The following is a 23,937-nucleotide window of genomic DNA, read 5'->3' on the forward strand; positions in this document are numbered from 1 at the left end:
TCTTTTAATGCATTAGTAATGACTAAAAGGACTGTGAGTGGCATGGCTATTTCCACCTGCGTAAGGAGAACTTACAACAAGTTGAGACTTTAAATTTCACCTCCTGACAGTCTGAAAACCAGAGGTCTGTGGTGGCCCTGAAAGATTCACTTGTTTTTTATGGCTGTAAGTCAGATCTAAAAGTTAATTGTGTAGATAAGAGATTTACCATACCACATGTATTCACAGACTCATCAAGTCTCATCGAATGAAATTTAGAGCAATGATGGGAAACGAGTAGGACCTTAAAACTGGGAATGAGGATATCTAGGTGCACTTGGATAAATAAAGCTGAGAATCTCAAACTCCTTTCTGGTGGAGGCAGTCCACCTTCCCATGTCAGGGGGAATCTGCCTCGTTTTGCTTGAAGACCGTATAGCAACCTCACCCGGGAAAGTTACCATGCAAAGCGATGCTTATTTCCCTTAAAACCCACCTCAGTCACCATTTTTGTCTCTAGACTCAGAACCAAGGTCCTACTGCAGCATGCTCCAGGCAGTGGGGGAGAGGACAAAGCGGGAAGATAATTACAAAATCTGACCAAGAGGGAAAACATTTATCCTCCAAAAGAATTGCAAGATTTCACACATTTATGTTGGCTGACAGTCAAAGCACACATGTAAGAACGGACTCTAAGGATTTCAGATCAAAGAGGATAGATCCCAACACTGGATCTGGGGCAACGTATTGATAATAGCTGCCCCTTTATAGAGTCTAGGTTCAGCATGTTCACTTGTGTCATTTCTCGAAATCTCTTGCGATCGGAAGCGCTCGAACACAAACACAGCTAGGCAGATGTTCCTTTAAATTCATTTTCTTTTCCTCGTTGAAATACTTTGTACCATTCTTTAGAATCTTACATTCTCTGTTGACATTTTCTCTTTAATTATGCTACTGATTATTGCAGGTCAAGTCAGGCAAATGACTATATTTTCCACATGTATCAAGAATGGAATGCTGCCATACTGGTCTTATTTTCAGACAGCTCATATTTTTAATTATTCGCTGACTTCATCTACCCCCCCCCCCCCCGCACACACTCCAAATCCCTCACTATGTCCACTGCAATTCACAGTACGTCATCAGCCAGAAACTTATGTTCTCATTCATTTTTCTGACAGTTCATTTTACCTTCTTTCTTCGAGCTCAGAAGGTCTTAAACTTTGGCAGATTGGTGAAGACTGTGATGTCTTCAGAATAATTTTTTTAAGTGAACAAAATGAAAATGCATGGAATTTTAGAGGAATCCAGATAAATTAAAGTATATATATATTGTATATATTTATGTATATTTAAGTCATCTTTTTTTTTTTAATTTTTTTAACGTTTATTTATTTTTGAGACAGAGAGAGGCAGAGCATGAACAGGGGAGGGGCAGAGAGAGGGAGACACAGAATCTGAAACAGGCTCCAGGCTCTGAGCTGTCAGCACAGAGCCCGACGCGGGGCTCGAACTCACGGACCGTGAGATCATGACCTGAGCCGAAGTCGGACGCTTAACCGACCGAGCCACCCAGGTGCCCCTATTTAAGTCATCTTTATACCCAATGTGGGGATCAAACTTATGACCCCAAGATCAAAAGTCTCATGCTCTTTCAACTGAGCCAGCCAAGTGCCCCAATTAAAGTATATTTTTAATGCGATATGGTCATTTCTGTGCTTCTCTTTTCATCTGGCAGAAAGAGCAGTAATAAAGGTAAATGATAATTTGAGGTCTCTCAAACAATAGTGATTTGTGATTTCTAGAAGTAAAAATCACAGGTACGGCTAATGTTTCTATGATTGCTACCTGCATTCATACCTAGAAAGAATGCTAGGTTTAAGTTAAAGGTTAATGAAAAGGAAGATATAATTGGGTGCCCGGACAAGTTCATAGACCCCTCAATTTTATCCATAGATGCCTTATTTTAAGACCTCACATTATGCTCAGTGAAATGAGTCAGGCAGAGAAAGACAGATACTGTATGTTTTCACTCATACGTGGATCCTGAGAAACTTAACAGAAGACCAGCAGGGAGGGGAAGGAAAAAAAAAAAGTTAGAAAGGGAGAGAGCCAAACCATAAGAGACTCTTAAATACAGAGAACAAACTGAGGGTTGATGGGGGGTGGGAGGGAGGGGAAAGTGGGTGATGGGCATGGAGGAGGGCACCTGTTGTTCCTTTCAAGTGGTAACTGTTCTCCCTCTCACACCCCATCGTCCAACTGAGGCAAAGCTGGCCTGGGTGTTTCCTTTCTTTGTCACTTTGAAGAGCTCATTCTCCCTACTTCCTCACAAATCACCCAGCAACTTGGAATCTCCTGTCCTCTATCTATACATTTTTGCAGTGTAATATTGCAATCATTCACCAGCCCTCCTTTTACTTTAGACTTCGGTCTATAGTTAAATGTATTAGACTTCACCACCATTCCTTCTGCCAAAGTTCCCCCAACCATGTCTTAATTAGATAAAGTCAGCCTCTAATCTATTTCTCATGAATGGCTAGTAGATACAGTATTTCCTGAGTCCTTGTATGTTAAAAGCATCTTCCCTTCCCCAACAACCTTGGTGCTTGGAAGACAGTGTGGCTAGTTAGAATATTATTGGCCCACGCTTTTTTCCTTGCGCTTAGTGTAAATTTTGCTCTCTTTTTCCTGTTGTGGACGAATGCTGTTGAGAAGCCAGATATCAGGTTTTATTCTTTCCCTTTCGAGTGACTTGTTTTCTTTGCCTGTTTACTCAGAGCCGTTTATCTTTACATTTAAAGCCTAGCATGATGAGTAGGGGTATGTCTCTGAGCTTACCTTTCTGGAATGGTATTCCCATGTGTGCTGTCATGCCAACGTATGGCGTCAAGAATTTTTTTTTTTAATGTTCGTTTATTTTTTTAATGTTTATTCATTTTTGAGAGAGAGCTAGTTGGGGAGGGATAAAGAGGGAGACAGAGGATCCAAAGCAGGCTCTGCAATGAAGGCAGAAAGTCCAATCTGGGGCTCCAACCCACAAGCCAAGAGATCGTAACCTGAGCCGAGGTCCGACTCTCAATCCACTGAGCCACCCAGGCGTCCCTTTAAGAAATTTATTTTTAAAACGCTTTCTTAAATCCTCTTTTTAAGTATTAGCCCATTTCCTTACTTTGTTTTGTCTCTTCAGGGAGCCAGTTATTTGTTTACCAAGGCCTGTTTTTTCATATTTGCCTTTTCCTCTTTCATATTATTGTCTTTCACCATTTCTGTGTTCCTTCCTCCTTTCTCGTGTCTATCTTTTATCTCCTTTACTACTTTGTTAGGTCTATGTGCTCCTACGTGCGCTAAAATTTCTCTTCTAGGGTGGTTTTTCTTTCTTTCAATTTTTGGTTTTATTTCTATCAGCTTCTGTGTCATGTCTTCCCATTGTTTAGAACACCTCTTCTTTGAGTGTTTCATTTATGGTCCCGGGTGTTTTTCACTTGTTTCATTCTCTTGAATTCATCTTAGCATGTGTGTCAATTTCCCCCTGTTTCATGGTTGTTACTTTTCTAGTGTATATTCATGTACTGAAAATGCTGAAAAGGTTGGTTTTCCCTTTGTGTGTGTGTGTGTGTGTTTGTGTGTGTACCTGCTTTTTTTTCTGCCGTAGTTTTATATGTATGTAGATATTTTATTTTTGCTGTTATGATTACTGTTGTGGTGGTTCTTGGAATTTTAAGGCTATCCCTGCACCAACTACTAGCAAGGCAAATTTTTTTTTTTGACAGTTGAAGGGCTAAGGTTGAAGCTGGGTGGTCTTTATTTCTCAGCTCTGGGATCTTCTTTTTTAAAAAATTTATTTAGGGGCGCCTGGGTGGCGCAGTCGGTTAAGCGTCCGACTTCAGCCAGGTCACGATCTCGCGGTCCGTGAGTTCGAGCCCCGCGTCAGGCTCTGGGCTGATGGCTCGGAGCCTAGAGCCTGTTTCCGATTCTGTGTCTCCCTCTCTCTCTGCCCCTCCCCCGTTCATGCTCTGTCTCTCTCTGTCCCAAAAATAAATAAAAAACGTTGAAAAAAAATTAAAAAAAAATTTATTTATTTAAAAAAAATTTTTTTTTTAATGTTTATTATTTTTGAGAGAGAGACAGAGACAGAGAGCAAGCAGGGGAGGGGCAGAGAGAGAGGGAGACACAGAATCGGAAGCAGGCTCCAGGCTCTGAGCCATCAGCCCAGAGCCCGACGCAGGGCTCAAACTCACAGACCGTGAGATCATGACCTGAGCCGAAGGCAGCCACTCAACCGACTGAGCCAGCCAAGCGCCCCTAAAAAATTTATTTTTAATATTTATTTATTATTGAGAGAGAGAAACAGTGTGTGAAAGGGGGAGGGACAGAGAGAGAGAGAGAGAGAGAGAGAGAGATGCAGAATCCGAAGCAGGCTCCAGGCTCTGAGCTGTCGGCACAGAGCCCGATGCAGGGCTCGAACCAACGAACAGTGACATCGCGACCTGAGCTGAAGTCGGATGCTTTACTGACTGAGCCACCCAGGCCCCCCCGGGATCTTCTTGAGTTACTACAGTTTGGACATTTTCATTATTGTATGTCATTATTCTATGGACAGACTTCCTCTTATTTTCCAGTTTTACCTTGTTTCTCTTACCTGTCTTGCTTGGTTTTGGCTTGTGCCTCAAAGAGATGCTGCTTCAGCTTTCTGTTGTGTCTTGCTGTCTCCCTGAGAGGCGCTGCCTTCCTGACCGTGACCTCATGCCCCAAGCATTTTGCATGCCTCTTCATTGCTACTCTTCTGTAGCCAAGTGCAGTGTGCACACAGTCTAACTCATCTTTTTCTCAGGGTGTGGACCTTATGGACGGCATCTGGCTTTTGTCACTTCTAGGGTCCTTCTAAAGCCTCTGCTTCTCTGGGGGCGCCTGGGTGGCTCAGTCGGTTAAGCATCCAACTTCGGCTAAGGTCATGATCTCCCAGTTTGTGATTCAAGCCCCACGTCAGGCTCTGGGCTGACAGCAGCTTGGAGCCTGGAGCCTGCTTCAGGTTCTAGGTCACCCTTTCTCTCTGTGTCCCTCCCCCGCTCATGTTCTGTCTCTGTCTGTCTCTCAAAAATGAATAAATGTTAAAAAACATTTTTTTTAAACCTCTGCTTCTCTGAACAGATCACCTGGAGTTCTGAAAAACAGAATAACAATCTAATATACATAATTGTCCATTTGAAAAATATGAAAAAGCAGGGGTGCTGGGGTGACTCAGTCAGTTAAGCATCTGACGACTCTTGATTTGGGCTCAGATCATGATCTCACGGTTCGTGAGACTGAGCCCCGTATCGGGCTCTGTGCTATCCCCTCTCTCCCTCTCTCTCTCTCTGCCCCTACCTCACTGCCATGCTCTCTCTCTAAAATAAAAAAAGTGGTTAAAATGGCATACTTTTTGTTGTATTTATTTTACCATAATAAAAAGACATTTTAAATCAAAACAAAACTTTTAAAACTTGAAACTGCAGACCAGAAAAATAAGCAACATAGGAAAGACTAGAAATAGATAAGACAAGCTAAGCTTCTTCTTTTACTTGGGATGAAGATAAAGATATTTTTAAACCAGCACATGAAACTGTGGTATCAATAGAATATAGGAAAGGAGGGGAAGAAAATTAGAAGAAGCATGCAAAATTAAAAAAAAAAAAAAGAAATGAGAAGATAGAAAATTCATATAACCGCATTAGGGTAAGTGTAAAAATGTCCACTCAATGATCATAATTTTGAAATTCTAATATTAAACAAAGGATCAAAAATCAGATATTTGTTTTCTGCAGGAGACAATAAAAGAAAAATATAGAAATGTTGCAAATATACAGATGGAACACACAGTAATTAAATAGGAAGCAAAGTAACAAAATTAGCGATTTTTTAACATGGACAAAAGAAAATTTAAAGAAAAAACCTACATGAATGGACAAACAGGGTTTTTAATATAAGTAAACAAAATAATAATGAAAGTACTGGAAATGCTCAGGTGGCTCAGTTGGTTAAGTGTCTGACTCTTGACTTCAGAACAGGTCATGACCTCACATCATGAGATCAAGACCTGCACTGGGCTCTGTGCTGAGTGTGGAGCCTGATTAAGATTCTCTCTCCCTCTCCCTCTGCCCCTTCCCCCCACCCCGACTCTCTCAATAAATAAATAAATAAGTGTAACGGCCACAAATGCAATTAAAATTATTAATATTGCTTCAAGTTAAATGCAGCTACATGGGGCACCTGGGTGGCTCAGTCAGCTGAGCGTCTGACTTAGGCTCAGGTCATGATCTCGCTGTCCCTGAGTTTGAGCCCCAAGTCGGGCTCTGTGCTGACAGCTCGGAGCCTGGAGCCTGCTTCGGATTCTGTGTCTCCCTCTCTCTGACCCTCCCCCAGTCATGCTCTGTCTCCCTCTGTCTCAAAAATAAACATTAAAAAAATTTTTTTTAAAGAAAAGGTTAAATGCAGCTACAAATGACTCATCAATCAATCAATCACTCAGTCATCATGAATGAATGCATATCGTCAATTTCAAATTAACACATAATAAACATGGGTGTAAAGAAGCAGTATCATTAATATGGTTCATCTCATCCATGTAAGTTTGACTGTAGCACCATCAATCTCCTTTCAAGAAAACATGGAACATTCACCAAAGTAGGTCATATATTAGGCCAAATAAATCTTTCTTTTCTTTTTTTAAATTTTTTAACGTTTATTTATTTTTGAGAAGAGAGAGACAGAGCATGAGCAGGGGAGGAGAGAGAAAGAGGGAGACACAGAATCTGAAACAGGCTCCAGACTCTGAGCTGTCAGCACAGAGCCCAACACGGGGCTCGAACCCACAGACCGCGAGATCATGCCCTGAGCCGAAGTCGGACGTTTAACTGACTGAGCCACCCAGGTGCCCCAAAAAATCTTATTCCTAGACCAAGCATCGTACAAATATGTTGCCTGACCCAACTTCAATAAAATAAAATATCAACACAGAAGCTACCTTTACAAGTCTCATATAGCTAGAGAATCATTCCGTTAACTCTTGAATTAAAAGGAAATTACAAGGAATATTTTGAAGCTCTTTGAGCTGATTGACAGTATAAAAACTATGTGTCAACATTGCAGAATGTATCTAAATCAATATTTATGCAGAAAATATATAGCTTTGAATGCATTTACTAAAAAAAAAAAAAATAGAAAGAAGCTAGAAAAGAACAACCAACTTTTGCTTTCAAGGGTACAGAAAACCGGATGTCTGGAGAAATCCCTCCAGTCCAGAATACATTAAAATATGGGAAAACAAGTTCATAATTACATTAAGTGCATGGCTCAGCTGCCAGGAAAATTTTTAAAAAAATATTCTCAGATGCCAAAAATGGTGAGAAATTGCAAATTTTGAGGGGGAAAAAGAAGGGCTAAGAATAGTGGGGGGAAGGGCATTTTCAACCTCCTTTATACCAGAACATACATTTTATTTTATTTTTTTTTTAATTTTTTTTAATGTTTATTTATTTTTGAGACAGAGAGCATGAATGGGGGAGGGGCAGAGAGAGAGGGAGACACAGAATCGGAAGCAGGCTCCAGGCTCGGAGCCATCAGCTCAGAGCCTGACTCGGGGCTCGAACTCACGAACCGTGAGATCATGACCTGAGCTGAAGTCGGACGCTCAACCGACTGAGCCACCCAGGCGCCCCTAGAACATACATTTTAAAGGACCATGCGCATGGTGGGTAGGGTACCTACCTTGGGCCTCTCCACAGTTAGAAGTCAGATTGAATGCAATCAATAAAGCAAGACCCCTGAAAGGCAATCCCTCAAAAGCAAATGAAAAAACTCTGGATGCCTAACAAAAGGTTAAAATTAGGGGTATTTACTTCTCGACCGCACTGAATTGAAGGGAGAATGTAATAGATCTGTTATTCTGAGAATTTCCGAGAATAAACTCGCCCACAAGCATATTTGTGACCAGAATTTGTACCACCAGTGCAGCCTAGAAAATCATGAACTGAAAATGCAATATAAAGAAGTCCAGGACAGGTGGTATCCCCCCGCAGCCTCACAAGCAAAGTCACATCCTTTCTGGCAGAGGGCACTGTAAAGACACTTTACCGCTGGGAGTTCTTTAAACTTCCCACAGGTACAGTTCTAATGAAACCAAGTTCCAAACAGAATCACAAAACATCCGACGACCCGGAGTCAGAATCAAGCCAGTACACGACAGCAACAAGGAGAGAAACAGATTCATAAATACGGAGAACCAGCTGATGGTTGCTAAGGGAGAGGGCAACATGGGTGAAGGGGATGAGGAGGTACAAACTCCCAGTTATAAGATAAATGAGTCACTGGCAGATAAAGCACAGCGTATGGAATATAGTCTGTAATGTGGTTTTATGCTTTTGGTGGTCAGCATTTTATATTGTATGCAATTGTTGAACCACATCCCAAACTAATTTAATATTATACATCAATGATACTGCAGTTAAAATTTGTTTAACTTTTTAAAAAAGTTTTTATTTACTTATTTATGTTGAGAGAGAGAGAGCATGAGCAGAGGAAGAGCAGAGAGAGAATCCCAAGCAGGCTCTACACTGTCAGTGCCGAGCCCGAGGTAGGGCTCTGTCCTACAGCCCATGACATCATGACCCGAGCCAAAACCAAGAGTAGGTCACTTCACTGACTGAGTCACCCCGGAACCCCTAAAACTTTTTAATTAATGAAAGTAAAAAAAAAAAAAGAGTACAAACAATTAACTAAATTATCAGACCTGCCAAGGTAGTAGACATTTAGAGTTGGTATTTACAGTTTATGAAAACTCTGGAGAACGCTGTTTTTATCATTCCTCAAAGAAAGTTAACCAAACAGATTTTTTTTATTTTTGTTTTTACATTTATTTATCTTTGAGAGACAGAGAGAGCACAAGTGGGGAGGGGCAGAGGGAGAAGGAGACAGAATCCAAAGCAGACTCCAGGCTCTGAGCTGTCAACACAGAGCCCAATGTGGGGCTCGAACTCAAAGACCATGAGATCACGACCTGAGCCAAAGTCGGACGCTCAACCGACTGAGCCACCCAGGCGCCCCCCAAACAGATTTTATATTCATGTATCCTGTTTTTTCTTTGATTATATTTCCCTGATTACATCAATTATTGCATAAATTACAGAAAATTTCGAAATTTACAAAACGCTAAAAGAAGAAAACAAAAATCATCTATAATCCTGCTGTTTGTGGATAAAGGACTTATCCATCTAGTTTACATATAAATGTAATCAAAACAAACTTTCAAGCAACGTACCTATGTATCTATACCTGTCTATTTTGAAATTTGTCTTGAAATCCACACAGAAACATGTTAACACTAGTTAGGTAAGTGTTACAAATATGCACAGTCTTAATTTCTCCTTTGTACTCTGTGTTTTTGAATTTTAGGTACAGCAGAACAGTTTGATTTTATAATCAGACAAAAAAATGGGTGAAAGGAACGTACGCCAATAAAAACAAATCAAATGTTTTTCAAAATAGCAGTGGAAGAAATCGTAAATGTAAACAAAGGGATTTGAGTTCATATATATTACAAACTTATTTCCACAAACACCACAAATTAAGGTATTTACTGAACAGCAAATTAAGAAAAAAGATCATAACATATATGGCATAATGTTAATATATATATTGTCAACTTGGTAAGAAACATTACAAGGCGTGAATAAAAAAAACAGAAGGAAAACAAATGAACAATTCTCCTGAATTATATGCCGTTGGTTAATAATTCTGTACAAGTGCTTAACTTAGTTAGTGATCAAATATATGCAAATTACAAAGATGTTTTGTGGTCAAAGTAATAACTTGAAAAATAATAATCTTGAATGATTTTGAGATTAAAATAAGGTGGGTCATGTTTCTCGTTATCAAAATATTAGCTTGCTGTTTCTACGGGGCAACTTAGCAACTGCAAGGAATTTATCAAGTTCTTCCATATTGGAATTTTAAAAAATGTTCTATTTATTGATTTTGAGAGAGAGCGAGAAGCAAGCAGTGGAAGGGCAGAGAGAGAGAGAGAGAATCCCAAGCAGGCTACTGCCTATCAGCCCAGAGCCCACACAGGGCTCGAATGCACGACCCATGAGATCATGACCTGAGCTGGAATCAGAGAGTTGGACACTTAGCCAACTGAGCCACCCAGGTGCCCTGATATTGGAATTTTTCTTTAAAAAATGATTTCAAATACTGCGCTCTCTATATACTAGTCATGCTGGACTTTCGTTTCCTGCAATGCCCTCTACTCCTTCTTGCTTTGACACCTATGCACCCACCCCAAATCTCTCCTGTTCTGCCCACCTTACTCTTAGGCATTATTCAGATCTAAAACAAAACAAAACAAAAACATTTCAAGCTCAATGACACCTTCTCTACACGCAGGACCAAATCAGGCCATTTGCTTAGCACCCTTTAAGTTTTTTTTCTCTCCCAACACCATAAAAAGAATTGTTTATTATTTGCTATTTATTTGCTTTTCTACCAGAATATCTTACTCATTACATTGGCCTCTTGTTCAGTACTATAGCCTCGGCACCTAGCAGAGTTAGTGTTCAAAAACTATTAAATGAATTAAGCCCTTATATTTAGATATCTTCTAGGCCCCAGGCCATCGTATAGGGTCCATGGACTTTTACAAGTTGCCAAAATAGGTTACTCAGGTAGCATTCTGGGTTGGATACAAATATTCACTTTAAAAATCAGCATTTTAGGGACACCTGGGTGGCTCAGTCAGTTGAGCGTCCAACTTCGGCTCAGGTCATGATCTCGTGGTTCGTGAGTTCAAGCCCCGCGTCGGGCTCTGTGCTGACAGCTTGGAGCCCGGAGCCTGCTTTGGATTCTGTGTCTCCCTCTCCCTCTCTCTCTCTCCCCTCTCCTGCTTACACTCCTGTCTCTCTCTTTCTCTCAAAAATAAATAAAACGCTAAAAAAAAAAAAAAATTGAAAACCAGCATTGTAAATGTCTGTGAGCGCAGGTTTGTGTGTATGAATGTAAATATGGGTAAGACCCTAGAGCAGAGCATCTCACACTTCACACTGATTCTATGCTGGCTTCAGTCTTGTGTCCCTCAACACAACTCAGTGACCCTGGTGAGTCCTTTGGATCTGCACTTCTGGCAGAATCTTCGCTCAGCTCAACTCTAGTTGGTTCATGATTTTGCTTCATCTCAAATGAGTGGGTTTGAAGAATATAAAGACTCGTTTGATCAGTGCTCTGATCCCCTGTCCCCCATGTAGACTGTTTCCTGAGCTATTTCCTACAGAACACCTGCTGCTGTCGCTACTGCTGCTCCATCAAACACATGCCAGTTAAAAAAAAAAAAAAAGGAAAAAAAAAAGAACATTAAGATCTAAACAGTGAAAATAAAAGTGATCTTTTAAAAACTTTAAAATGCACACTCAAAAGCTGCATCTCGGTCTCTGTCTCTCACATCCACATTCTAAACAGCGAGATCGATTATAATTTCCTTCGTCTCGCCTTCTTTTTACTACGGGTCTTCTTGGTGAAAGGCTGTTAGTGCTTCACGGAAGTCAAGTCAAGCACCGTGAAAACTCTAGTTTTAGGTGCTTATTCCCACCAGTGAAACCCTTACAGTGAATAGTCTCCAAGCTGTTTCTCCTCTGAGAGGTGTGTGGAAAGGCGTGAGTGCACGGAAACTGACCGAGCCACTGAATTTTCATGGTGAATAGTGAAAGTTCCTACAACGTAGTCAAAATAATTATGGGAGAGTTTAGTGACACTCAATAACACAGGTACGACCGATGCGAGTATGTCGTGCAAGTGGAACAGAACTGCAGGGGCTTCCTCTTCACTAGAATATTCTCCTAGAACATCCATTTCTCCCCACGCGAGTCTCTGCGGCTGGGAGCAGTCGCCCTGTCTTAACAGCACTTGACCTGCTGCAATGCTCTCAGAGAGGCTTGCTTTAGCTTGCTGTTTCCGAGAATGAGGATAAATGAGTGACCCCAGGGGTACAAGACTGTGGTCGTCATACCAAAAATAAACAGCAATTTTTTTTCTGGCATTGTGAAGCATGCTATTTCTATGGCCAGGCCTATAAAATGCAAGATAAAGAGGATGATAAAAGATACCAAAACTTGCATGGCTTTCATATGCGCTTCTGTACTGGGGTCTTGGAATCCAGTGACATTCAATTGCATCCGCCTGCTGTGTCTCCAAAGGGAAATGATTAACAGGAAACATGTAATCAGGAATAGCGTGAAGAGGAGAAGGACTCCTACGTTGACCAAAATCTGCTTAGTAAAGAACTCACTCTTCGGCATGTTGAGCTGCCAGGTTGCGTTTCCATTCCCCACTTTACTGTCACTAAGAATCTTCACAATTTGAGGGAACGTAAAGAGCCATGAAATAAACAAGGATCCCATCAGAAGGGGAAGAACCCAATTGATTCTACCCTTCAACCAGAGAAACATGTGGTGGGAAAAATTTGCTATCTTCAGGAAGTAGAAGGTGCTGAGGCTGGTGGCAAACCAGATGTTTGATTGATTGATAATTATCCATAAGTAACTAATATAATCAATTAGGTGACCAGAAGAGTACATATCTGGAGAGAATATCTTTATAAATCCATCTACAATTACTATCAATATCAGACAAATTCTGGAAGTAGCTAAGCCGGTGAGGATGAAGCCAAACATAGAAAACTTTTTGTTCTTCACACAGTCCATACAGTTTACAAGTCCAATAAATCCATTCCCTAAAACCCCCAGTACTGATTCACTAACTGCTATAAAAATGAGAAGGCCTTCCACTATGCTTAGCATATCTGCCGATTCCCAGGATAGCTTCTGTTACATCTGTTTTAGATTACCTGCTGCAGAATGAGACAAACGCTGGCTGCTTGATGGAAGAATTATGCTCTTCTCTTTCATTACACGAAGACTTGAAAGTGCCCCAATAATGCCTGGTGATGGAATCTGAAACGTCTTCATGGAGACCCCCTCAGGGACATCTATAAAACTTAGCCAGCCTGGAGAATGTGTGTCCAAACTGAAGGCTTACCTACAATTTGTTAAGATGCAAATGAAAGTTTCTGTGTTGGGGATTTCACTTGTCCTCCCGGGACTATTTTGCATTTGTTAGCCTGAGTTGTGGAGTAGGAGCGGCAAACGTATATCCACAGGAAACAACACATGACCGAAACAAAACTTGGACCTCATCTTTTTCTATATCAACTATAACATCATTTATGTTGTGTTTATGACAGTTTAGATGTACATAAAGGAAAAAAGTAGTTGATAGAGGCGACAAATGAATTTAGCCAGTATAGACACTTACTCTGAATAATGAAAGGCATACAGAAACATATCTTCGGCATTTTCCTGATAATTTAGGTAAGGTACATTTGAAGTTTCAATATAAAGAGGACAATAGGTTATAACTCAATTGTATAGAAACACTAAACACTTGTTACTTTGTGTTAAAGTAGGTATTAAAAACGATTAAAACATTAATGTAATACACTTGAATAATAATTTAATAATTTTGCTGCTCTACTAAAAACTTAAGCTCAACTCTGGGTATGCTAAATTTCACAAATATTATCTTACAAAATTGTTGCTGGGTTTTTTTGTTTTTTTTTTTTTAATTTTTTTTTTAACGTTTATTTTTTTTTGAGACAGAGAGAGACAGAGCATGAACAGGGGAGGGGCAGAGAGAGAGGGAGACACAGAATCTGAAACAGGCTCCAGGCTCTGAGCGGTCAGCACAGAGCCCGACGCGGGGCTCGAACTCACGGACCGCGAGATCGTGACCTGAGCTGAAGTCAGGTGCTTAGCCGACTGAGCCACCCAGGCACCCCTGTTGCTGGGTTTTAGTCTCATAAGTTATTCCATCTATGAATGCAGAAGATTATGTTGACTGCTTTTGATTTCAAAGGCTTTTATTAATAATCTTTTCATCGAGGCTGTTCCACTTTGATGGCATCCATTCATTCATTTAGTCAATGAGTATTTTACTGAGTGTCTAAATATATTACGCTCTCTCCTGGACACTGAAGAAATAAAATGATACACAGGACCTCAAAGCTTGTGTGATTCATAGAGTTTATATTCTGATGGAGGAAGCAGGAAACAATTACTTAAATCAATATATTGTTTTTATATACTTTTAAAGGTAACACTTGACATTTTTTTGTGACGTTAATATGTTCCCAACGCTGTGCTAAGCACTTTATGGTCATTTTCTTGTTTCAATTTCACAAAACAGGCCTTTAACGTTTATTTATTTTTGGGACAGAGAGCAACAGAGCATGAACGGGGGAGGGGCAGAGAGAGAGGGAGACACAGAATCGGAAACAGGCTCCAGGCTCTGAGCCATCAGCCCAGAGCCTGACGCGGGGCTCGAACTCCCGGGCCGCGAGATCGTGACCTGGCTGAAGTCGGACGCTTAACCGACCGCGCCACCCAGGCGCCCCTAAAACAGGCCTTTAAAATAGGCTCTACTATTATCTTCATTTTAAAAATGAATAAACTAAGCTTTAGAGATGAGAACTCCCACTCATCTCGGCACAAACTCTGTGCAGAAAATTTCACAATGAGCTCACAATAAAATACCATCAAGCATAGGAACAGACTATGCATGAGTTAGGAAAGCAAAACAAACACAAACAAGCAGCAAACTTAGGCTTTACATGGACTGCACATATTGGAATTGACAGATGAGATATCTGCAGATGTAACAGCTATGTATGGAAAGTTTTAAAAAAAATAAAGGGTGCAAAGGCAATTTCAGAGAACAACAAAAATAAGATACTGTCAGAAAGAAATGGGAACATTTGGGGACAAATCTTTTAGAAATAAAAAATAAATGATATTTGGGGCACCTGGGCTTTGGATTCTGTGTCTCCCTCTTCTCTCTGCCCCTCCCCCCACTTGCTGTCTGCCTCTCTCTTTCTCTCAAAAATGAATAAATGTTTAAAAAAATTCAGTGAAATAAATTCTATTCCATGGAAATGTGCTAAATACTCCAAATAAAAGACTAACATTAACAGCCAGGATTGTTAAAACCATTTGTTTATTTATTTATTTTTAGGGAGGGGGAGAGAGAGAACACAGGAGACCAGGGGAGAGAGAGAATCCCAAGCAGGCTCCATGCTGTCAGCCCAGAGCTGGACAGGGGGCTGGATCTCACGAACGACGGGATCATGACCTGAGCCGAAATCAAGAGTCAGACGCTTAGCGGACTGAGCCACCAGGCGCTCCACTGTTATGGTTTTCTAGAAGGTACAGATCTTGCATATATTTTAAAGTTAGGTACGTCTATCTTTCCCCTTACAATTTCAAGCTCTTCCTCTGTGATTCAAAATGCCTTCTTGAGATTAAATGTACAGCTTTATTTTCTTTTAGTCCTTTTATAGTGTTTATTAAATAAATTTTTAAAAAATTTATTTTTTCCCAACCACCACCAAATAGTTGGGGTGGTGGGGGTTCCCCCCCAACCACCACCAAATTGTTTCCGTACTTACTAAGGTTCTTGGTTGCATAATCAGAAACTAACTTAATTTAAATGGATAAATAATCTTTTAGAAGCCTATGTGTAACTCACAGAAATGAGAAATAGACTGGAAAATCAACCTGAGGCAATAACCAAGAAAGGGCATATACAGGTAACCTGCAGCCACGAGAAGTCGTTGTAGGTCGTCGCCTTCCCCACTGTCATGGGACACTCATGCCGTGACTGTAGGTTCACCACCTTCTCACCAGGAGCTTTCGTGGTGCAATCTGAAATTGGCCCCTGTATGAAGAAGTCAGGGAGAGACCCAAGAAAGAGGCAGGCCAGTCCATGTTGACAAGGGGCAGTTTTAATAATAGCAAAGGGAACTTACCTACAAAGCTTGCCTTGGGCAGCAGCAAGACAAATGAATCCCTGTACCCACTCTCCAAATCTGAAGAGTTTATAAAGAGGCCCTAATGGGGCTCATACTCCATGCATCTGCTTTCACCATCATATCACCATCTCAAGACTGTCCCAGAGCAGCCTCTGGGAGTGGAAAAGCCAAGTGGAACCCACATTCCAAGTACAGGAGAGGGAGTGAGGAAGCCTCCAAGTGTCTGGGTTCAGCTCATGGGTCAACTGGTGTCATATCTTTTCTCCATTACCTTCCCCAACACTCTACTCCTCCTGACCAGTTCTTACAATCTTTTACACCCAACTTTTTTCTCTTTTTTAATTTGAGAGAGAGAGAGAGGACACGTGGGAGAGAGAGGCAGAGGGAGAGAGAAACTTAAGCAGGCTCCATGCTTAGCCTGGAGCCCCACCCTGGGCTCAATCCCCCAACCCCGGATCATGACCTAAGCCAAAATCAAGAGTCGAACACTCGACCAACTGAGACACCCATTGCCCCAACATCTGCCTCTTTTGCAATGGGCCCTGAGTGGTCAGCAAGGGGCTATATTAGCATGGATGTGGTTCTTATGGAAGCTCTCTGGCTGCCTTGGAGGCTGTGAGAGAAAACACAGGTTAGGACACTAATTTTTCTTCAAATGTTTATTTAAATTCTAGTTAGTTAGCATACAGAGTAATATTGTTTTCAGGAGTAGAATTTAGTAATACATCTTTCCTGCATACAGAGTTGACATTCTCATGTCCTTTTCTTATCTTAGCTTGTCTTTATTCTAGACATGAGTTTCAGCCTTCAGCCAGGCATCAGTGGCCACCTAGAACTGCCCATCATGGAGGCCAGGCCACTGGCCAGACCACAGTGCTCCCTTCCTTGCCACAGTGAGTAATGTACTGTGCACTGTTCCACCAACAAGTGCATTTTCTGGCATCCCTTTGCTCATGAGGTTAGCTCATGAGGTGGTCCATATGTATCTGATATATGGGCCACCTCTCCCCACCTAGAGGTTGATGGCCAATTCGAGATCTCCCCATAGAATGCCTCTTTTCCAAGGCCCATTTCTTTAGTCTCCTGCCTGGCTCACCAATTGTAGGCTCACAACCCTCTTAGAAGCTTTCCTGGAAACTGGCTCCTGTATGCAGAGGAGAGGGAGAAACCAAAGAAAGAGGCAGGCCACTCTCCATGTTGGTAGGTGGCATTTTAATAACGGCAAAGGGAATTTAAATACGAGGCTTGTCTTGAGCAGTAGTAAGACAAATGGATCCCCACACCCACCCTCTAAATCTTAGAAGTTTATAAAGAGGCACTAACCGGGCTCGGTCACATACACCATGCAGGTGTCTCACTCTGTTTTCAACATCACATTACTATCTCAAGGCCATATCTTGGGGCAGCCTCTGGGAGCAGAAAAGCAAGTGGAACCCATATTCCAAGGACAAGGGGAAGGGTGAGGAGCCTCCAAATACCCAGGTTCAACTTTTGGGTCAATTGGCAGTCACATGTCTTTTTTTGTTTTTAATGGTTATGTATTTATGTATTTATGTATTTATTCACTTATTCATTTATTTATTTTTGAGAGAGAAAGAGCAGTCACATCTTTTTTGATCACGTTTCCCAAGCCATCACCCCTGCCATCGTTAAATTCACTGCCATGAAAAAAAGAACACTTGACTCATTTGCAGTCACTCGAAAGAATCTCTAACGGACCCGCATCTTTGGATCACTTCTGCAAGGTTCAAAGGAAGCTATCATCTAAAGGGAGCTCTTAGAGGTCAGAAAAATCAGCTGCCTTGACTCAGATCCAATCCTGTATAAATCATTTTCATTGTATGACAGATTGTTGCCGCATCCACCTTGTGATATGGCGGAACTGAGAATGTTCATTTCATGATGGGTAGCTCTGGTCTCATAGTCACTGGGTATCCCTTGGTTAGGTGTACAATCTGTACTAGGGTTTAGTAACACAGCATGAGTAGTTCTCTCTGCAGAAGGCAAGGCCTTATCCCAGTATTCTTAGGGTTCTGGGCTGCAATTCCATCAGGGCTTTCACATGACATCTTTATCTACCTCTCATAGCATTGACTCTACAAGGTCATGTGGCCCAAGTGCCAGGACAGCTTGCACCACAGACTGGACCCGCTACAGAGGCCTCCTTTGCTTCGGCCCCTTTCTCTCTTGAACACCTTCATTGAGATTAGCATAGCTTCCCTCTTCATTCATTCATGACCTTGTTCAAATGCTACCTTCTCAGTGATATTTTTCTTGGCCATCCTATTTAAAATTGCAACACTTCCACTCTCCTGCTTTATTTTCTTCATTGTAGTTATCTATATCGAATATAGTTTATTTATTTTTATTATTACTCACATATGAGTACAAAGAGGAGGGTATTTTGTTTATTTGTCTACAGCTATATCCCCAGTAGACTACCAAAAATGAAATGCTCAACTAGTATATAATTTCTCTTTGGAACTTCTTTGAAAAACCTGTCAATGGACTTCCGGTTTCTGGTTCCACATGTAAGGAGCTTGGAAGTCACTATGCCACCTTAACAAGCATAAAACTGAACATTATATTTAATGTAAATATATATGTACACTTTTGTGTATACTTTGCACTTATAAGTATACTTGTATGCTTGTATACTTGTGTATATTTTGCTCAAGTATAAGTATACTTGTACACTTATGTATACTTTACATATACAAGGCAATAATACAAGGGATGGAAGGAGTTATGATTATTTTGTAATTATAAAGTACCTGCATTATCCACGAAGTGATGCCATGTTATTTGCAAGTAGACTTGGGGAGAGCTTGGCTGGCTCAGTCTGTGGAGCGTGGGACTCTTGATCTCAGAGTTGTAAATCAAAAATCCCACATCGGGTGTAGAGATTATTTAAAAATTAAAAAAAAAAATCTTTGGGGCTCCTGGGTGGCTCAGTCGGTTGAGCGTCCAGCTTCAGCTCAGGTCATGATCTCGCGGTCTGTGAGTTTGAGCCCTGCGCTGGGCTCTGTGCAGACAGCTCAGAGCCTGGAACCTGCTTCAGATTTTGTGTCTCCCTCTCTCTCTGCCCCTCCCCTGCTCATGCTCTGTCTCTCTCTGTCTCAAAAATAAATAAACATTAAAAAAAAAACTTTTTTAATCTTAAAAAAAAGAAAGTGAACTTGGATTAATTGCAAGTGAATATTGCAAATTCTTAAGCAACCATTAAAAAAGGTAATTATAAAAAAAAAGAAGTATAGCTTATATGCTAAGCAAGGAGAGAAAAGGGATTATATAAAATTTTCGGTTGAAGCCACAAAAGGCAGAAAAAAGTGGAAGACAAATATAAGAATAAAGAGCAAGGGCAACAAATAGAAAGGAGTAATAAATATAATAGATATTATCCAACAGTATGGATAATCATTTTGAATGTTAATCATCTAAATGTACCACCTAAAAGATAGAGACTGTTAGATTAGATTTAAAAAACCTAAAATATGTTTGTCTAAAAAAAAAACACTTTAAATATAAAGACACATATAGATTAAATGTAAATGAATAGAGAAAAATATACCAAGCTAACACTAATCCAAAGAAAGCAGAAATAGCCGTACTGAAGTCTGGTCTGTTTTCAAAGCAAGGAAAGTTATCAGGAAGATCATTAAATAATGATGAAGGGGTCAGTCTCCAAAGAGACATAATAATCCTTAACACTTTAATGCCCCAAAATAGAGCATCAAACTACACGAGGCAAATGCTGATAGACCTGCGAGGAGAAACAGATGGATGAATACACAATAATAGTTCGATACTCCAACAGTCTTCAGTAAAGATGGACCAATCTAGCAGGCATAAAATCTGTGAGGACATAGTTGAACTCAATAACACCATCGATCAACAGGATATAATTGAAATATATAGACTCTTCATCGAACAACAGTAGATTATACATTTTCCTCAAGCTCACCTGGAATATTCATCAAAATAGACCACCCTCTGGGCCACAAAGTGCACCTTCACAAATCTAAAGAATGGAAGTCATACAATATCTGCCTTCAGACCAGAATGGGATTAATAGTCAATAAGAGAAAGATAACTGGAAAATCCCCAAAGAGGGAGATTAAACAACACATTTCTAAATGTGTCTAAAGCTCAAAGAAATAATCTCAAGAGAAATTTAAAATACTTCGAACTAAACACAACTTTTCAAAATTTGGGGGATGCAGGGAAAGCAGAGCTTAGAGGGAAATGTATAGCATTGAATGCATATATTAGAAAAGAAGAAAGATCTAAAATTGATCAACTAATCCTCCACCTGAGGAAATGAGAAAAAGAAGAACAAATTCAACCCAATAAACAAAAGAAAAGAAATAATAAGACTTTGATCAGAAAATGATGAAATTTAAAACAGGAAATCAGTGGGCAAATATCAATAAAACAAAAAGCCACTTCTTTGGTCAATAAAATTGATAAGCTTCTTAAACTAACAAAGAAAAGAAAGCGAGGACACAAATTACTGATATCACAAATGAGAGGGATGTCACTACTAATCCCATAAAGGTTTTTAAGCAAAATCAAATCTGAAGAGTAGAGAATTTGTTTTTAGTTAGCATTGCTACAAGTTATGATTTGGTTTTTAGATGAATCAAAGTACCCACAGTTAAGACACAGGACTCAAACTTATTATACCCACATTCTGTTCTATATAAAATTATATATGAACTACCAGGAAAATTTCCAAGGCACTTAATATGAAAACAATTAATCTACTGACAAATATTTATAACTGTTCTGATATTACCAGGGCTTTATGGGGATGCTGTTAGTACCAGGATGGACTTGTTCTGAGAAGGTCTCACAACAAGAAGCTCTCCAGGCATCAACAGTTCTACAATTCAACTCAGTTCTGGCATTATTTACTGGGAGATAGCATCAGACTCCACAGGTTAAGGGCTCAGTCCTGCATGACTGCGCCCCTCCGCCCCCATTTCAGATGCCAGTCACTAACCCAGGCTGTTACCTGTACCTCTGAACTAACTATAAATCGGAGATCCCTCTTTGGGTTTGCTTAATTTCCTAAGCAGCTCGCAGAACTCAGAGAAACATTTTACTTACTACATTATCAATTTATTATAAAAGGATATGCCTCAGAAACAGCCAGACGGAAGAGATGCATAGGGCAAGATAGGGCAAGGTATGCAGGAAAAGGTGCAAGCTTCTGGGACCTCTCCAAGCCTGCCACTCCCCCTGAACCTCCAGGTGTTTGCCAAACTCTGAATCCTGTCCTTTTCAGGTACAGAAGAGTGATTAACACATGGGAATGCTTCCTACATTATTTGACAAGGTCAAATGTATTAGGTCATAATTTAAACTGTCCTTTTTTCATTGGGAATTAAGAACATTCATAGATTCAGGGCATCTGGGTGGCTCAGGCAGTTAAGCATCCAGCTCTTGATTTCAGCTCAGGTCATAACCTTACCATCGTGAGATGAAGCCCCGCATCGGGCTCCGGGCTGAGTGTGGAGGCTGCTTGGGATTCTCTCTCTCTCTGCCCCTCCCCATGCTCAAAAATTAATAAATAAATATTAAGAAAAGCTAAAAAAAAAAAAAAAGAACATTAAGAGATTCAAGGGACCTTGATGGTGGAACATTTCTTGGTTGGTAAACAAAAATTCCACTCAAACATCATTTACAATTATATTATTAATATAAGTGTGATGAAATTTTTTTTCTGTTTGCAATATATCTTTATTCTTTTTCTTTTAATATATGAAATTTATTGTCAAATTGGTTTCCATGCAACACCCAGTGCTCATCTCAAAAGATGCCCTCTTCAATACCCATCACCCACCCTCCCCTCCCTCCCACCCCAAATTGTATTAATAACAACAAGAATTCTATGAACTATGCCAGAATCCAGAAATACCTGTTTTGGTTAGATGCTCAAATTCTTTGATAAAATACACACTGTAGCATAATACTATGCCTATATATTTTTTTCTAGTAAGTGTGTGGGAGAAGAGGGGAATATAAGATAATTATTTCATTTAGCTTTCTTGCCAAAATGTCGGAAAACAAAAATGTATTTGCTTGTGGGGCTCCTGGGTGGCTCAGTTGGTTAAGCATCGGACCTCAGCTCAGGTCAGAATCTCACAGTCTGTGAGTTCAAGCCCTTCATGGGGCTCTGTGCTGACAGCTCAGAGCCTGGAGCCTGCTTCAGATTCTGTGTCTCCTTCCCTCTCTCCCCCTCTGCTGCTTGTTCTCTGTCTCTTTATCTCAAATACAAATATTTTTTTTAAGTTTTAATAAAAGTTTTAAAAATGTATATGCTGGAGTCTGCATAAGGAAACACTAGATACACAAAACTATGAAAAGTAATTATTTCTGGAGGGGTTTCAGTTTGGGTTTATTTGAATTTGCACTGAAGATGTACTTCCAAAAATATAAAAGTACTGTAATATAATTTAAGATAAATATGTCTTTTGGTCTTCCATCCATGGTTCCTGGCACACAGTTCCCAAAACTCTTGGAATTTCCTAAGTGATAAGAGCAGCGGAGGCATCTTTCATTATAATTCATAGTCTCTTGTCCTCAGTTCCTGAAATTGCTTCAGAACCATAAAGGTGAAATGGGTCCACATCTAGGAAGAGTTGAAATGATACTCAGTGACACAGTATAGATACGAAAAGAAGAATCCGGTGAATCAAGGAAGATCACACAGAATTCTTGCCGCCTTCTCTCACAGGCCGACCTGTGTAGCTGAAAGTGCCTTTCCTTTCAGATAATGCTTCAAGTGCCAAAGAATCCCCAAGAAGAATTTCCTTCGTTGGCTGTTTCCAAAAATCACAACGTGAGCGACCTGAAAGTTATAGAATTCTTATCATGTAACCAAACATCCAAACCAAGCCAGCTTGTTCTGTAACCAAAAATACTCCTACAAGTGTCATGAAAAAGGTAAATTGATGCAGTGCAAAGAACACAAGAAATTAAAACACAGTTGTTATCACTCTGAAATAGGCCTCCATGCTGGGGCCTCTGGAATCCCTGATGAGCTCAATGTGCTTCATGTATTTCAACAAGAAACGAGCAGCAGAAAAAAAGAAAACCAAGTAAAGGGAGACAGGACAGAGGAACCTGTAGGGCCCAAAGCAGGCCGCCCCACAATGTGCCACTTTGGCATACTAATTATTTAAATAAAAGTTACTTGGGGGCGCCTGGGTGGCTCAGTTGGTGGAGAGGCCAACTCTTGATTTTGGCTCAGGTCATGATCTCACAGTCTGTGGGTTTGAACCCTGCATCTGGCTCTGTGCTGACAGTGTGGAGCCTGCTTGGGGTTCTCTTTCTCTCTCTCTGCCCCTCCCTCACTCACAAGTGCACCCACAGTCTCTCTCTCTCTCTCTTTTTTTAAAAATTTTTTTTTCAACGTTTTTATTTATTTTGGGGACAGAGAGAGACAGAGCATGAACGGGGGAGGGGCAGAGAGAGAGGGAGACACAGAATCGGAAACAGGCTCCAGGCTCCGAGCCATCCGCCCAGAGCCTGACGCGGGGCTTGAACTCACGGACCGCGAGATCAGGACCTGGCTGAAGTCGGACGCTTAACCGACTGCGCCACCCAGGCGCCCCTCTCTCTCTCTCTTTGTTATTGTTTTTGTAGATGATATCAGAAGACATCAAAACTATGTAGCAAAGGAAAGCTCATGAACAGGAAGGTTATAGATACTGCTTTCAGCAGAAGCATGAAAACTACCTCATTAATGCTCCATTTTAGCCAAAGGGAAAGTGAATCTGAGAAATAGGCATTCAGGAAGGAAAAAAAAAAAAGACATCAGGACAAGTAGCAAAACAAGTGCTCAAGAGGTTGTGTAGTATCCAGATACTAGTTAGGACATTGTTTCTTTCCATAGTATCGGGGAGTTTCCCATACAACGGCACTGAACACAAATTGACAATTGTTAGCCACAACCTAGCTAGCCCAGATCCTAGCAAAGTCCGAACTAATAAGAATAAACGCAACCAAGCATAACTTCTGGTTTCTAAGCCAGAAAATGTTACTTGCGAGTCCAATGAATCCAA

At 40.6% G+C, this 23,937-nt stretch overlaps 1 protein-coding gene across 1 annotated transcript; it reads right to left on the reverse strand.

Moving 5' to 3' along the window:
* Nucleotides 1-11,897: 11,897 nt before the first annotated feature.
* On the reverse strand, nucleotides 11,898-12,800 carry TAS2R10 (taste 2 receptor member 10). The gene has a single exon (XM_047065473.1). It carries the CDS (start codon nucleotides 12,798-12,800, stop codon nucleotides 11,898-11,900), a length of 903 nt encoding a protein of 300 aa, XP_046921429.1.
* Nucleotides 12,801-23,937: the final 11,137 nt, after the last annotated feature.

Source organism: Lynx rufus, unplaced genomic scaffold (assembly GCF_022079265.1).
Source record: "Lynx rufus isolate CCGP_SWC_20201006 ecotype Redwood Valley unplaced genomic scaffold, mLynRuf1.p SCAF_7, whole genome shotgun sequence".
NCBI classification, from domain to species: Eukaryota; Metazoa; Chordata; class Mammalia; order Carnivora; family Felidae; genus Lynx; species Lynx rufus.